This window comes from Rhincodon typus, chromosome 10 (assembly GCF_021869965.1).
Source record: "Rhincodon typus isolate 14 chromosome 10, sRhiTyp1.1, whole genome shotgun sequence".
Classification (NCBI taxonomy): domain Eukaryota; kingdom Metazoa; phylum Chordata; class Chondrichthyes; order Orectolobiformes; family Rhincodontidae; genus Rhincodon; species Rhincodon typus.
The window spans coordinates 59,818,613-59,831,094 of record NC_063341.1 but is presented as its reverse complement, the minus strand read 5'-3'; the positions used below and the strand labels follow the sequence as shown (position 1 = coordinate 59,831,094).

The 12,482-nt window shown below is 41.3% G+C and overlaps 1 protein-coding gene and 1 long non-coding RNA gene across 3 annotated transcripts in view; one reads left to right on the top strand and one right to left on the bottom strand.

Moving 5' to 3' along the window:
- Positions 1–12,482, top strand: part of tie1 (tyrosine kinase with immunoglobulin-like and EGF-like domains 1) — an 86,425-nt gene that overhangs the window by 51,057 nt on the left and 22,886 nt on the right. For both annotated transcript variants that reach the window (XR_007263093.1, XM_048602210.1), the window contains exons 11-16: positions 261–398; positions 1,505–1,792; positions 7,416–7,691; positions 7,855–8,157; positions 9,200–9,390; positions 11,762–11,972. Coding sequence is in view for 1 of the 2 variants with exons in the window: in XM_048602210.1 (XP_048458167.1) it covers positions 261–398; positions 1,505–1,792; positions 7,416–7,691; positions 7,855–8,157; positions 9,200–9,390; positions 11,762–11,972 (1,407 nt within the window). In the remaining variant the exon portion in view is untranslated. The remainder of the gene's footprint in view (positions 1–260; positions 399–1,504; positions 1,793–7,415; positions 7,692–7,854; positions 8,158–9,199; positions 9,391–11,761; positions 11,973–12,482) is intronic.
- Positions 9,281–12,482, bottom strand: part of LOC125484251 — a 90,359-nt gene continuing 87,157 nt past the window's right edge. Inside the window, exon 3 of the long non-coding RNA XR_007263094.1 lies at positions 9,281–9,388. This is a non-coding gene — a long non-coding RNA (uncharacterized LOC125484251). The remainder of the gene's footprint in view (positions 9,389–12,482) is intronic.

Genomic DNA, 12,482 nt, shown 5'->3' with positions numbered 1-12,482 from the left:
ACATCAGCCTTCCTGCTCCTCTGAAGCTGCTTGGCCTGCTGTGTTCATCGAGCTCTACACCTTGTTATCTCTTATGTCCTAATAGTGCCCTGTGCATTATTGAACTGGTCTCACACAGTTTGTATGTTGTTTGCCTAAAATCTGCTAGTCCCATGTGTACTAAAACACTTCAATGTGCCGATTGACAACAAATGTTACTGAAATACAATGTAACAAAATTTTGGTTAAAATTAAGATATGTTTTGTCTCCACTATTTCAGTTGATAATAATGAGCCAATCACACTGATGAATTTGAAACCTTCAACAAGTTATCTGGTTCGGGTACAGCTCACTCGTCCTGGAGAGGGAGGAGAGGGGCCCCCAGGTCCTGATGCTATCTTAGAAACGGATTGCCCAGGTCAGTTTTTAGATCTGTCCATTTGATTAATGGAACCTGTTGCCAACATGCTTCACAAACTAAAATTTCCCGAGGCAAATTCTTACATACGCACAGCATACAATGACTGGCACAGTGGGTAGCGTTGTTGCCTCTAAGCCAAAACCTCAAGTTGATTCCCGCCCTAGGACTTGATAGTCAAGGAAGGTGCATTTGTAATGCAATCAAATATGTTGAGTATCAATCTGCATATCCTTCTGACATACACCAATGACAGACTCTAAGAGTAGGAGAGATTCATGGTCAGAAATATGGTAGAAAGAATAATGGAGTCTCTATCATCACTATCCACAGCTCTAGTCAACAGCATATGTGTACACATTGTCACTTCCTGAGTGAACCGAAACATTATCACACAGCAAAAAGGACAGTTGTGTCATACAGAATGCTGTGAGTGTTTTATGCTTAGAAATAACCCTTGTTTATGTACAGTACAATATTCCACGTCCATGTTCCTGTTGTAGGTAGAGCCTTAGCTCCAAGAAAGGCATCTTGGATATCCACCCTAACATAGTGTAGACAGAATTACTGATGCATAGCACTATACAGCTCATATTTTAGTATCATTCCTGAATATGATGCATTTCAGTAAGTTAAGGAATTTGAATATCTGCATGCCAACTCCTGTTCACAAAGCTGATTGTCCACCACAGCAAAGGAGACAATACTTAAGACAAACATAGACAATTCTGGAAAAACACGTTGGCAGCATCAGTGGAGCACATCTCTGTCTAGCCAGACCTGTTGAGTTTTCTGGTATTCTGTGTTGTTTCAGATTTCCAGCATCCACAGCAGTTTCCCTTTAGACAATATTTAAGGTATGTCAACAATTCAGAAATGGATGTTGAATAACGTGTAATTACTAATGGACACAGTCATATTAATTAGCATATCTCCTATAAAGATGACACTTATCCACAAGATTAATTTTGCATTGTTTGTACTGTATAACAGATGTAAATGGCTTTTTACCTTTCTATTGGAAATACTGCATTGTGGCTTTGTTTGTTGTAGCTCATTCTCCGTGTTAATGCACCAGTATTCAGTTCCTTTCCTTTTTTTGTCAGAACCCACCATGGTGGCAAAGATTGACCGGGCCTTGGCCGAGGGTAGGGACACCATCTCAGTCAGCTGGAACGTCTCCAAAGATCATGAGCCCGGAACTGGGTTTGTTGTTCGAGTCACTGGCTCTGGAAATTCTATTAAGAAAGAGGTTCGCGTGCAGCCCCTGTCAGTCCGGTCAACACAGATAACAAATCTACAACCTGGAAAAGCGTACAAGGTGGACGTCATGGTATACCATTGTGACAGTCTAGGGCCACCATCAGAGTCAGTCATGGTGGAGGTAGACGGAGGTAATGTAGGACATTCGACAGTTTTTAAAGTATTTTTTCCAAACAATTGCACCTGGAAAGTTACAGAATACTGAATGGCCTGGACAGAGTGGATGTTGGGAAGATGCTTCCACTGGCAGGAGAGACTAGGACATGAGGGCACAGCCTTAGAGTAAAGGGAAGACCTTTTAGAACAGAGATAAGGAGAAACGTCTTCAGCCAGAGAGTGGTGAATCTATGGAATTCACTGCCACAGAAGGCTGTGGAGGCCAGGTCATTGAGTACATTTAAGGCTGAGATAGATAGGTTCTTGATTATCAAAGGGATCAAGGGTTATGGGGAGAAAGCAGGAGGATAGGGTTGAGGAACTTATCAGCCATGATTGAATGGTGGAGGAGACTCAATGGGCCAAATGGCCTAATTTCTGCTCCTATGTCTTATGGTCTGATAAAGTAAATCAGAGATTTCCAGTTGCTTTTAAACAATTGGGATTTGTAACCTTCTTTATGAGAGATCTTTTTTAAAAATTATAACAATGATATAAAGGTACTGAATAAAAACACTTTTATCTTACCATCAGAGAGGGATGAATGAGATGGATGTTTGGTCTTCTGCCCACTCCCCATATCTCTTGATTCCCTGACAGATTAAAAATAGAGTCATAGAGATATACAGCATGGAAACAGACCAACTCATCCATGCTGACCAGATATCTTATATGAATGCAGTCCCATTTTCCAGCATTGGCCCATATCCCTCTAAACCCTTCCTACTCATACATCCATCCAAATGCCTTTTAAATGTTGAAATGCCTCCACCACCTCTTCTGGCAGTTCATTCCATACTCGCACCACCCTCTGCGTGAAAAAGTTGCCCCTTAGGTCTCCCCTGCTGTGATCTCCCCACACAGGTTTCACCAATTTCAGCTGTAAATTTCACAGTTTATTTATTTTCCTTAGATGAACTCCAATGTTCAGAGGTACTTGAAATCAAACAGCAGAGGCAGTAGAAGAAGGTTCTCTGCTGGGTCACACAGCAGTGTAGGTTTCTTTCTCTATGTGGTCACTGCCTTTGTTTCCCAAAAATCTACCAATCAAAATTTTAAATCTGTTGAATGGTGGAGCATCCTTCACCCTCTGCTGTAAACATTTCCAAAGAGTCATAATTACCTGAATGAGGAAACGTCCTCTGATCTCAGTTCTAAATAACTGCCTAGTTATCCTCAATCTGTGTCACAACCTTCTCCCCTCAGCACCACCACTATGTTTGTGGACTCCCCATCCTAGGAAGACAACCGCACACTGTGTACCCCTGTTCTGAGGAAGGGTCACTTGACCCGAAACGTTAACTTTGATTTCTCTCCATAGATGCTGCCAGACCTGCTGAGTTTTTCTAGCAATTTCTGTTTTTGTCTTGCACTGTCTACCCTGATGAAGCCTCTTTAAAAGCTTGTATGTTTCAATGAGATCACCTTTCATTCTTCTAAACTCCAGAGAATATAAACCTAATTTATTCAACCCTCTCATGTAACCCTGCCATCCCAGGAAGCAATCTGGTGGACCTTTCACTGCATTGCCTCCAAGTATATCCTTCCTTAGAAGCTCAATTATTAGCCAATCTATCTAGAAAGATAACCTGTAAGATCACATTTGCTCTGAATTACCTATAATTTAGTGGGCTTGATTTGATTTATTATTGTCCCATGTACCAAGATACAGTGAAAAGTATTGTTCAAGGAGGCAGCTCACCACCACCTTCCTAAGGACAACTAGGGATAGGTATTGAATGCTGGCCCCACCAACGATGCCCATATCGCATGAATGAATAATAAAGAAGTCATTGTTTTATTAGGGTTGCTGATGTGAGGGTGGGAGGTTCTCTAAGCCTGCCTGCAACATGGCCCACACGTGCACCCCCATCTATCCCATCCAATGTGGGAGGCCACTTCTGTACAGATATACCATCCCCTGCCTCCTGCAGGAACTTAAGAGGCTGACTGCAAAAGTTATTTCAGTTGTTGCAGCTGCACTCATCTAAGCAACTGGAGAGTGTGACATAACACTCCGGACTTGTATCTTGGTGTTGGTGGACAGGCTATAGGGAGTCAGGAGGTGCAGAATAAGCGTCTGACCTATTCTAGTCACAACCTTGACGTGAATGATCCCGTAAAGCTTCTGAATAATAGTAAACCTCAGGATGTTAATGAGTGGAGATTTAGTCTTGGTATAGCCATTGAACGTCAAGGGGAAGAGATTCTCTTCTTGACCGTCTTTTGTTGGAGATGATCATTGCCTGGCATTTGTGTGGTGTGAGTTTTTCTTGCCACTCATCAGACCAAGGCTGAAAGTTGTTCAGGTCTTGATATTCGCATGGAGTTCTTCAGGATTTGGAGAAGTGTGAATGGTACTGAATGCAATACAATCCTCAATGAACATCTCCATTTTTGACTTGATGATGAAGAGAAGGTCTGAAACAGCTGGAGATTAATGTCCCTAGGACAACACTACCCTGTAGAACTCAGAGATAGCAAGAACTGCAGATGCTGGAAGTCAGAGTCAATGCAGTGTGGAGCTGGAGGAACATAGCAGGTCAACTCCCCAGTTCTGAGGAAGTGTCACTGGACCCGAAACGTCAACTCTGATTTCTCTTAACAGATGCTGCCTGACCTGCTGAGCTTATCCAGCAACTTCTGTTTTGTTTCCCATTAAGCTACGTTTTGTTTGGGTGCCTCATTGCCACATTGGGTGAAACTGCAGTGCCTTGGTGTTGAGAGTAGTGGCTCTCACCTGCATGTTTCAGTTGATGATGAGATTATGACACTGCTCAGAATCGGAAGGCTTTTCCCAGTCACCCAGCACACTAGGGCATGCATTGATTAATAGCTGCAATGTAGAAAAGTGGAATGCATAAACAAATAACACTGCTGCCTCACACTGCCAGGGACCCAGATTCGATTCCAACCTTGGATGAATGTCTGTGTGGGGTTTGCACGTTGTCCCCATGTCTGCTTGGATTTCCGCCATGTAATCCGGTTCCCTCCCAGAGTCCAAAGATGAACAGGTTAGAATAGGAGCAGGAGTAGGCCATCTGGTCCATTGAGCCTGCTCCACCATTCAATAAGATGATGGTTGATCTTTTTGTGCACTCAGCTCCACTAAACCAACCGCTTACCATAACTCTTAATTCCTTTACTGTTCAAAAACCTATTGATATTTACCTTCAACGAGGCAGCGTCAACTGCTTCACTGGGCAGGGAATTCCACAGATTCACAACCCTTTGGGTGAAGAAGTTCCTCCTAAACTCAGTCCTAAATCTTATCCCCCTGATTTTGAGGCTGTGAACCCTAGTTCTAGTTTGGTGGATTGGCCATGCTAAATTGTCCGTTGTGTCCAGGGAAGTGCAGGCTAGGTGGATTAACCATGGGAAATGCAGGGAAAGGGTAGGGGACTGGGATCTGGCTGGGATGCTCTTCAGAGGGTCATGAAGACCCAGTGAGCCACATGGCCTCTTTCACACTGTGGGGATTTTGCGATTCTATCAAAGAATCTCAAAGAAGATTAATTGTGTCAAATTTAACTGTGACTTTCATAGAGTGCTCTGGGCACAGCATGGAATAATTTAGGATGAAAAAGAAACATTTCCTTCAAAATTTTCCTGATTATCAATGACAGTTGGTAGCTCAAATATCAGCAACAATGTCTTAAAGAAAACATTCTCTCCTGTTACATGGTATAATGTCCCATGGTGCTCAATGTTACACAGACAGCAGTTTTATCATATTCTGTATTTCAGTTCAATGTCCTGTGCTATCTGAATTACACAACATCATGTTCCGTGATATTCTTTGTTACATAGAGTACAGTTCCATAGTAATTCCCGGTTTAACAAGGCACAGTCCTATGATGTGTAATGTCCATTTTACAAAGGTTATGAGCCCATAGAGAGTGACGCAATGGCTCAGTGGTATTATTGCTGCACCTATTAATTTTTTAAAAAACCCTGATGATGTTTTGGGTACACAGGTTCTAACCCCGCTGTGGCAAATGGTGAATTTTGAATTCAATAAAAGTCTGGGACTAAGAGTCTAATGAAGTCAGTTTAGGGAAGCAAACTGCTGTCATTACCTGGTCCATCCTGTAAGTGACTCCAGACCCAGAGTAATGCAATTGACCCTTAACTGTCCTCTAAGCAATTAGGGATGAGCAATAAATCTGGCCTGGTTAGTGATGCCCACATCTTGTGAATGAATTTAAAAAATCTCTCTGTCATACAGACTATTATCTCTTGAAACTTTCATGTTATACAGTGGTATCAAAATGAATTTATCACACTGAATGTAGTGCCATGGTGTATATTGTAGTATTTTCTCCAATGATCACTCCCGGTATATTTTGGTGTTTGCAATCTTTACCACTATGTGCTATGCGTAAGGGTCATTTGAGGCAGCTTGCTCTTCTGTCTTGGGTTTATCAAGTGATTAATAGTAAAGGATAGTAAAGGATTCCTGGATAAAGAGAATTTTTTATTTGCTCATGGAACATGAGCATCACTGGCTAGGCCAGCATGTATTGCCCAGAGGGCAGTTAAGAGTCAACCACACTGTTGCAAGTCTGGAGTCACATGTAGGCCCAATCAGGTAAGGATGGCAGATTTTCTTCCCTAAAACAGTTAATGAACCATGTGGTTTTCAAGACAAACATCATTTAATTCCAGGTTTTTATTAGACTAAAATTTCACAATTGGCCTTCATGGGACTAGAACTCAGGGCTCCAGAACATTAGTGTGGTTCTGTGTCTCTAGTCCAGTGACATTATCATTCACCACTACTTCCCCTCAATTCAGCATAGCACAGTTATAACTGATTAGACATAATTACTATGGGACTTTAGGGAACTGTACAGGTCCATCTGCTCCCTCCAAAAGCTAGGATAGAACTTCTTGTTTCCACCTACACCACGTGTGCTATAAGTGGAGTGGATAGAACCAATGAGACATGAACATTATCCTCTTTGGAACCACTACTTTATACAACATATGTATGTTATTGTGCTCCATGAGGTGCAATACTGTGGAATCAGTTTATTGCACAGGGCCAGTCTAATCTTGTCAGTGTGATATAAAATGCCAATGTTGCTTTTCACAGGTGTAGTAATCCCCACTACTTCACTTTTGCCAAGTAGTGATAGGGCCAATTACCTACTTCATTAATATTAAGTTTAAAATAAAAAGATCCACCAACCATGTTCCTTTAGTAAACATCAAAATCATTCATTTAGGTGTGAACAAGACATATTCAGCAAAGACGTAAAGCTAATTAACACACAGTTTGAAATACGAAAATAGAAATATTTGCCCTTCTGAATACTTCAATAAACACACACACACAACACACACACACACAACTCTTAAACAAAAAATCCCAGGTATCCATTGAACTTGAAATGTATCCATTTTTCCACAATCCTTTAAAACTCAAGTCATCTAAAAATATTGTGGAAGCCTTCCTAACACTAGGGGTTACACAAAGTGTTAGTGCTGAGGCAGTGTCAAGGTTCACCCTTAGTTCAGAATCATGAGATCAATTATGAATGCATGTGGAGATAAAAGTGCATGTCATTGAAGAAGTTGATTCTGTTTGTGCAGGTCCACCACCTCCCAGAAATCTACAGGCTATTCCCTTGTCCATGACCACCATACAACTGAAATGGCTGCCGCCTCTCAGCACAAAGGAGATAAACAAATACACCATTGAGTACCAGCAGATGGAAATGCTCAGCAAGCCCACATGGATCGATACAACTGGAAATAAAACTCTCAAAGATCTAAGTCCCAGCACACAGTACCAGTTTCGTGTCCGTGCCCAGTCCAACGTTGCAGGTGAATGGAGCACTCCTGTCACATCTTGGACCTTCAGTGACTGTAAGTGAGGTTTTTTTTTCCTCTCCCCTCACCAATTTTGCAGTTTGTCCTCTCAGCTGGTTTCTCTCCATTGGTCCCTCTCTCTTTGCGTCTTTTACTGTGACCGGTTTTCCTATTGCCTAAATAAATGAGTAAACATTATCTTCCTTGTTTTGAACTCCAGCTATTCCTCCAGCACCTTATGATGTTAAAATATCAAACATTACTGACACATCTGCAGTGATCTCCTGGGTACTGCCAAAAAAACATGCCATCTCCTCTGTGGTTATAAGGTGTAAGGTGTATGGGGCTACAACATACACTGAAGATATACCAATCAACTTGGCAGAGATGCCAACTTCAGAGTACGTCTTGCAGGGGTTACAACCTGAGACTCCCTATCTAGTGGAGGTTTTAGCCAAGAACAACAAGGGGGAGAGCAAACCAAATGTAATGAAAGAACTTCGAACAGCAGCAACTCCACCAGGTAAGAATTGTAAAAACTCAGCTAACTGCTGGATTTGTGTATATAAATATATGTATGTATATGTATATTTATATGTGAGTGTATGTAGGCGTATATTGTTAATATTCAGTCTCAATATGCATTAAGGAACATCAAGTCAGTTCTTTCCTTGGTTCCTAACACAACTTATATTTCTAAGCATAACATACTGAAATGTCCCAAGTGACTTCACAATACTGTTACAAGACAAAAATTGACACATAAGAAGCATGGTCAAAGACATGGGATTTAAAGAGCATTTTGAAAAGAGGAGAAAGAGAAGTAAGAGTAATGGAGAGGTTTAAGGAGGGGATTGCAGAGATCAAAACTTAGTCAGCTGAAGGAATTACCCTTAATGTTGGGATGAAAGAAATTAGGGGTATGCAAAAGGCTGGAACTAGAAGAATACAGAGTTCTCAGAGTATTGTAAGGATAGGAAAGGTTTAGAGGGATTTAAACTCAAAGATGAGAAAATCAAATATGAGCCATTGCTTATCTGTGAGCCTATGTATTTTGGAGACACCAGCATTGATGTGTGGACAGGTATGAATTTGGTATGCATCAGGATATGGATTGCAGTTCTGTAGGAAATAATGGGTAAGTGACTAAAAGCTTGCTCCAGAAGGTGAGTTTTCTGCAAAGTCTTAAAGCATGAAGCCAGTGTAGAGATGAAGCAGTTCCAGAGATTGGAACCTAACTTCTAAGCATAGCTGCCAATGTCAAGAAAAGGGAGTGAGAGGATGCCCAAAAGGACAAATGCAAAAGCACAAAAATGAATTATGCATGTCTAAGAGTCAGTTTACTCGTCTTGAATGTAGAGCATTTTATAGTCCAACATTTTCAGGATCAACCTGAGTGCAAAGTCCAGGATGATCAATTGTGATAATATTCATTGAATCAGCTCAGTTATACAATAGGTGTAGAATGGGTGTATGATAGGTGTTTGCAGGAGATATAATTGCAAAGTCAATAGCACCAGAAAGGACTTTTGTTTCCTCACATTGGCTTTGTTGCCTTTTCTTAGCTACTTCTGGTATTGTTCAGACGCCAAAACCTTTGGATCCTCCCACTGGTGGTGACCAGCAACTCCTGATGGCCATTGTGGGTTCAGTGTCTGTGACCTGTCTGACCATCCTCCTTGCACTTCTGGGTCTCTTCTGTGTACGTAAAACCCTCTTCCAGCGACGTCGAACATTCACTTACCAATCAGGATCTGTAAGTAGCATTTAGATTAAGATAAATACATAGCGTAATCTGATGATTCTATTCAAATTCAAATTTCAGATTAAATATTCCGTGGAAATCTCCCAATCCACTTGTTCATAACCTGTTATTACTTTTCAAAATGCACATTTGGATTTGTTGCAAATACAGAACTGTAATTTGAAATGATTTTGGCTTTGATTTAGCTTTGACTGTTTATAATTGGCCTTTCACAATACCAGTTTAAACCACCGTTATACTTTTCCTTCTCTCTCTCTCTCCTTTCTGTATTTCCTCCTGTCCGTTATCACTTGATTTCTGAGTTTGCTTTACACATTTTTCTTTGTCATGTGAAGGTGGAAACAAAATGGTCGGGCATTCAGAACTAAGATGAATGTAATAAAGAAGGATAAGCTTCAATGAACCAAGTTTTTTTAATCTTTGATTCGACCTACACTTTTTCGTTTCTATCTCTGAATTTTGGATATCTTTCTTTTTCTTTGTGTTTGTCTTCATATTTGTTGATCATCAAGGTTCAGAGCACATCCACAATTAAAGATAAAGACTGTATTAAGTTCCTGAATTTTCAACTAAAAATGGTTTTGTCCACAAACCTTATTGTGTAAAAGTATGATTCATCTATGAATCCTTTGATGTCTTGAACCCTTTAAACTACAGACCTTCTTGTTTTTTTTATTGAATGAATAGCATGTTAGTGGTGGGTAAGTTGGAGGGGATTCTGAGGGACAGGATTGACATGTATTTGGAAAGGTAAGGGCTGATTATGGATAATCAACATGGCTTTGTCGTGGGAAACCATGTCTCTCTAACTTGATTAAGTTTTTTGAAGAAGTGACAAAGAAGATTGACAAAAGCAGAGTGGTGGGCATTGTCTATATGGACTTCAGCAAGGCATTCAACAAAGTTCCACTGGTTAGCAAAGTTATATCACATGGTATCCAGGGAGAGCTAGCCATTTGGATACAAAATTGGCTCAAAGATAGGAGACAGAAGGTGTTGGTGGAGGGTTATTTTTCAGACTGGAAGCCGGTGACCAGCAGTGTGCCGCAAGGATAAATGCTGGGTCCGCTGCTTTTTGACATGTATATAAATGATTTAGATGTGAATGTAGGAGGTATGGTTAATAAGTTTGCAGATGGCACCAAAATTGGTGGTGTCGTGGACACTGAATAAAGTTATCTCAGAGTACAAAGAGTCTTGATCAGATGGGCCGATGGCCAAGGAATGGCAATGGGGTTTAACTTAGATAAATGTGAAGTATTGCACTTTGCTAAGGCATATCAGGGCAGAAAATATACAGTTAATAGTCGGGTCTTGGGAGTGTTGCCAAAAAAAGAGACTTTGGGGTGCAAGTTCATAGTTTCTTGAAGGTGAAGTCACAGGTAAACGGGGTAGTGAAGAAGACTTTTGGTACACTCATCTTTATTAGTCAGTGCATTGAGTGTAGGAGTTGGGATGTCATGTTGTATCTGTACAGAACATTGGTTAGGTCACCTTTGGAATATTGTGTTCAGTTCTGGTCTCACTGCTATAGGAAAGATGTTGTTAAACTTGAAAGGGTGCAGAAAAGATTTACAAGGATGTTACATGGGTTGGAGGGTTTGAGCTACAGGGAGAAGCTGAATAGGCTGGGGTTATTTTTCCTGGAGCATCAGAGGTTGAGGGGTGACCTTATAGAGATTTATAAACTCATGGATAGGGTATTTTTCCCCTTTTTAACCAAGGTCTTTTCCCCGGGGTGGGTGAATCCAAAAACAGAGTGCATAGGTTTAAGGTGAGAGGGGAAAGAGATAAAAGGGACCTAAGAGACAACGTTTTCATGCAGAGGATGGTGCGTGTATGGAATGAGCTGCCAGAGGACATGGCGGAGGCTGGTACAATTACAACATTTAAAAGGCATCTGGATGGGTACATGAATAGGAAGGGCTTGGAGGGATATGGGCCAAATGCTGATAGATGGGACAAGATTAATTTAGGATATTTGGTCAGCATGGAGTTGGACTGAAGGGTCTGTTTCCATACTGTACAACTCTATGCCTTTTGCACACAGCAGCTGGACATTGGGCATTTGTTGCATGCATCCCACTGTTAATGTTCATCTGCGACAGCTCAAAGCCAAACTTAAAGCAGTGATTCCATTTACATCAAGTAGATCTGTGTTGTTTAAGGAAGGACTCCTTGTTGAAATCCTTTCATAGATAAACTTGCATACTCTTAGTTGTTATAATTCATAATCCTGGAATAAAAGAAAGATTCATACCCTGGACGAATCACTCAAGTGTTGCAGTAACATGCCAGCAAAATCCTGTGTAACCAAAAGGCAACAAATAGATAACCTTCAGTTTTATTTGTTTGTTTTGAGGGTGAAGAGACAGTCCTTCAGTTTAACTCTGGAACTCTGACGCTCACACGCAGGCCAAAGCCACAGCCTGAGCCCCTGACATACCCCATCCTAGAATGGGATGACATCAAATTCGAGGATGTTATTGGAGAAGGAAATTTTGGGCAAGTCATCAAAGCCCTAATTAAAAAGGATGGACTGAAGATGAATGCTGCAATAAAAATGTTAAAAGGTATTATTTAAAAAGTTAAAAACAGGCCCTCAGATCAGGAGTTTTTGCTGGATACGCTAATTTTTATTGGGAAGTTTAGGGGAATTATATATAACATATACAGCATGCAACACAACTCAAGTTTCTACAAGAGATAGTAAGAACTGCTGATGCTAGAGTCAGAGATAACACAGCATGGAGCTGGAGGAATACAGCAGGCCAGGTAGCATTAGAAGAGCAGGAAAGCAGACGTTCGGGGTGGGACCCTTCTTCAGAAATGGGGGAGGGGGAAGGGAGCTCAGAAATAAATAGAGAGGAGGGGTGGAGCTAGGGAATGTAGGTGGGACGGTGATAGGTGAGTGCAGGTAGGGGAGTGGTGAGGATTGGTCAGCGGGATGGGTGGGGTGGATAGGTGGGAGAGAAGATGGACAGGTTGTATCACGTCAAGGAGGCCGGAATGAGAGGGAGGGTTGGTCATGTGATGAGGCTGAGGTTGGGGAGATTTTGAAACTTTCTACAGCCTTTTCCACT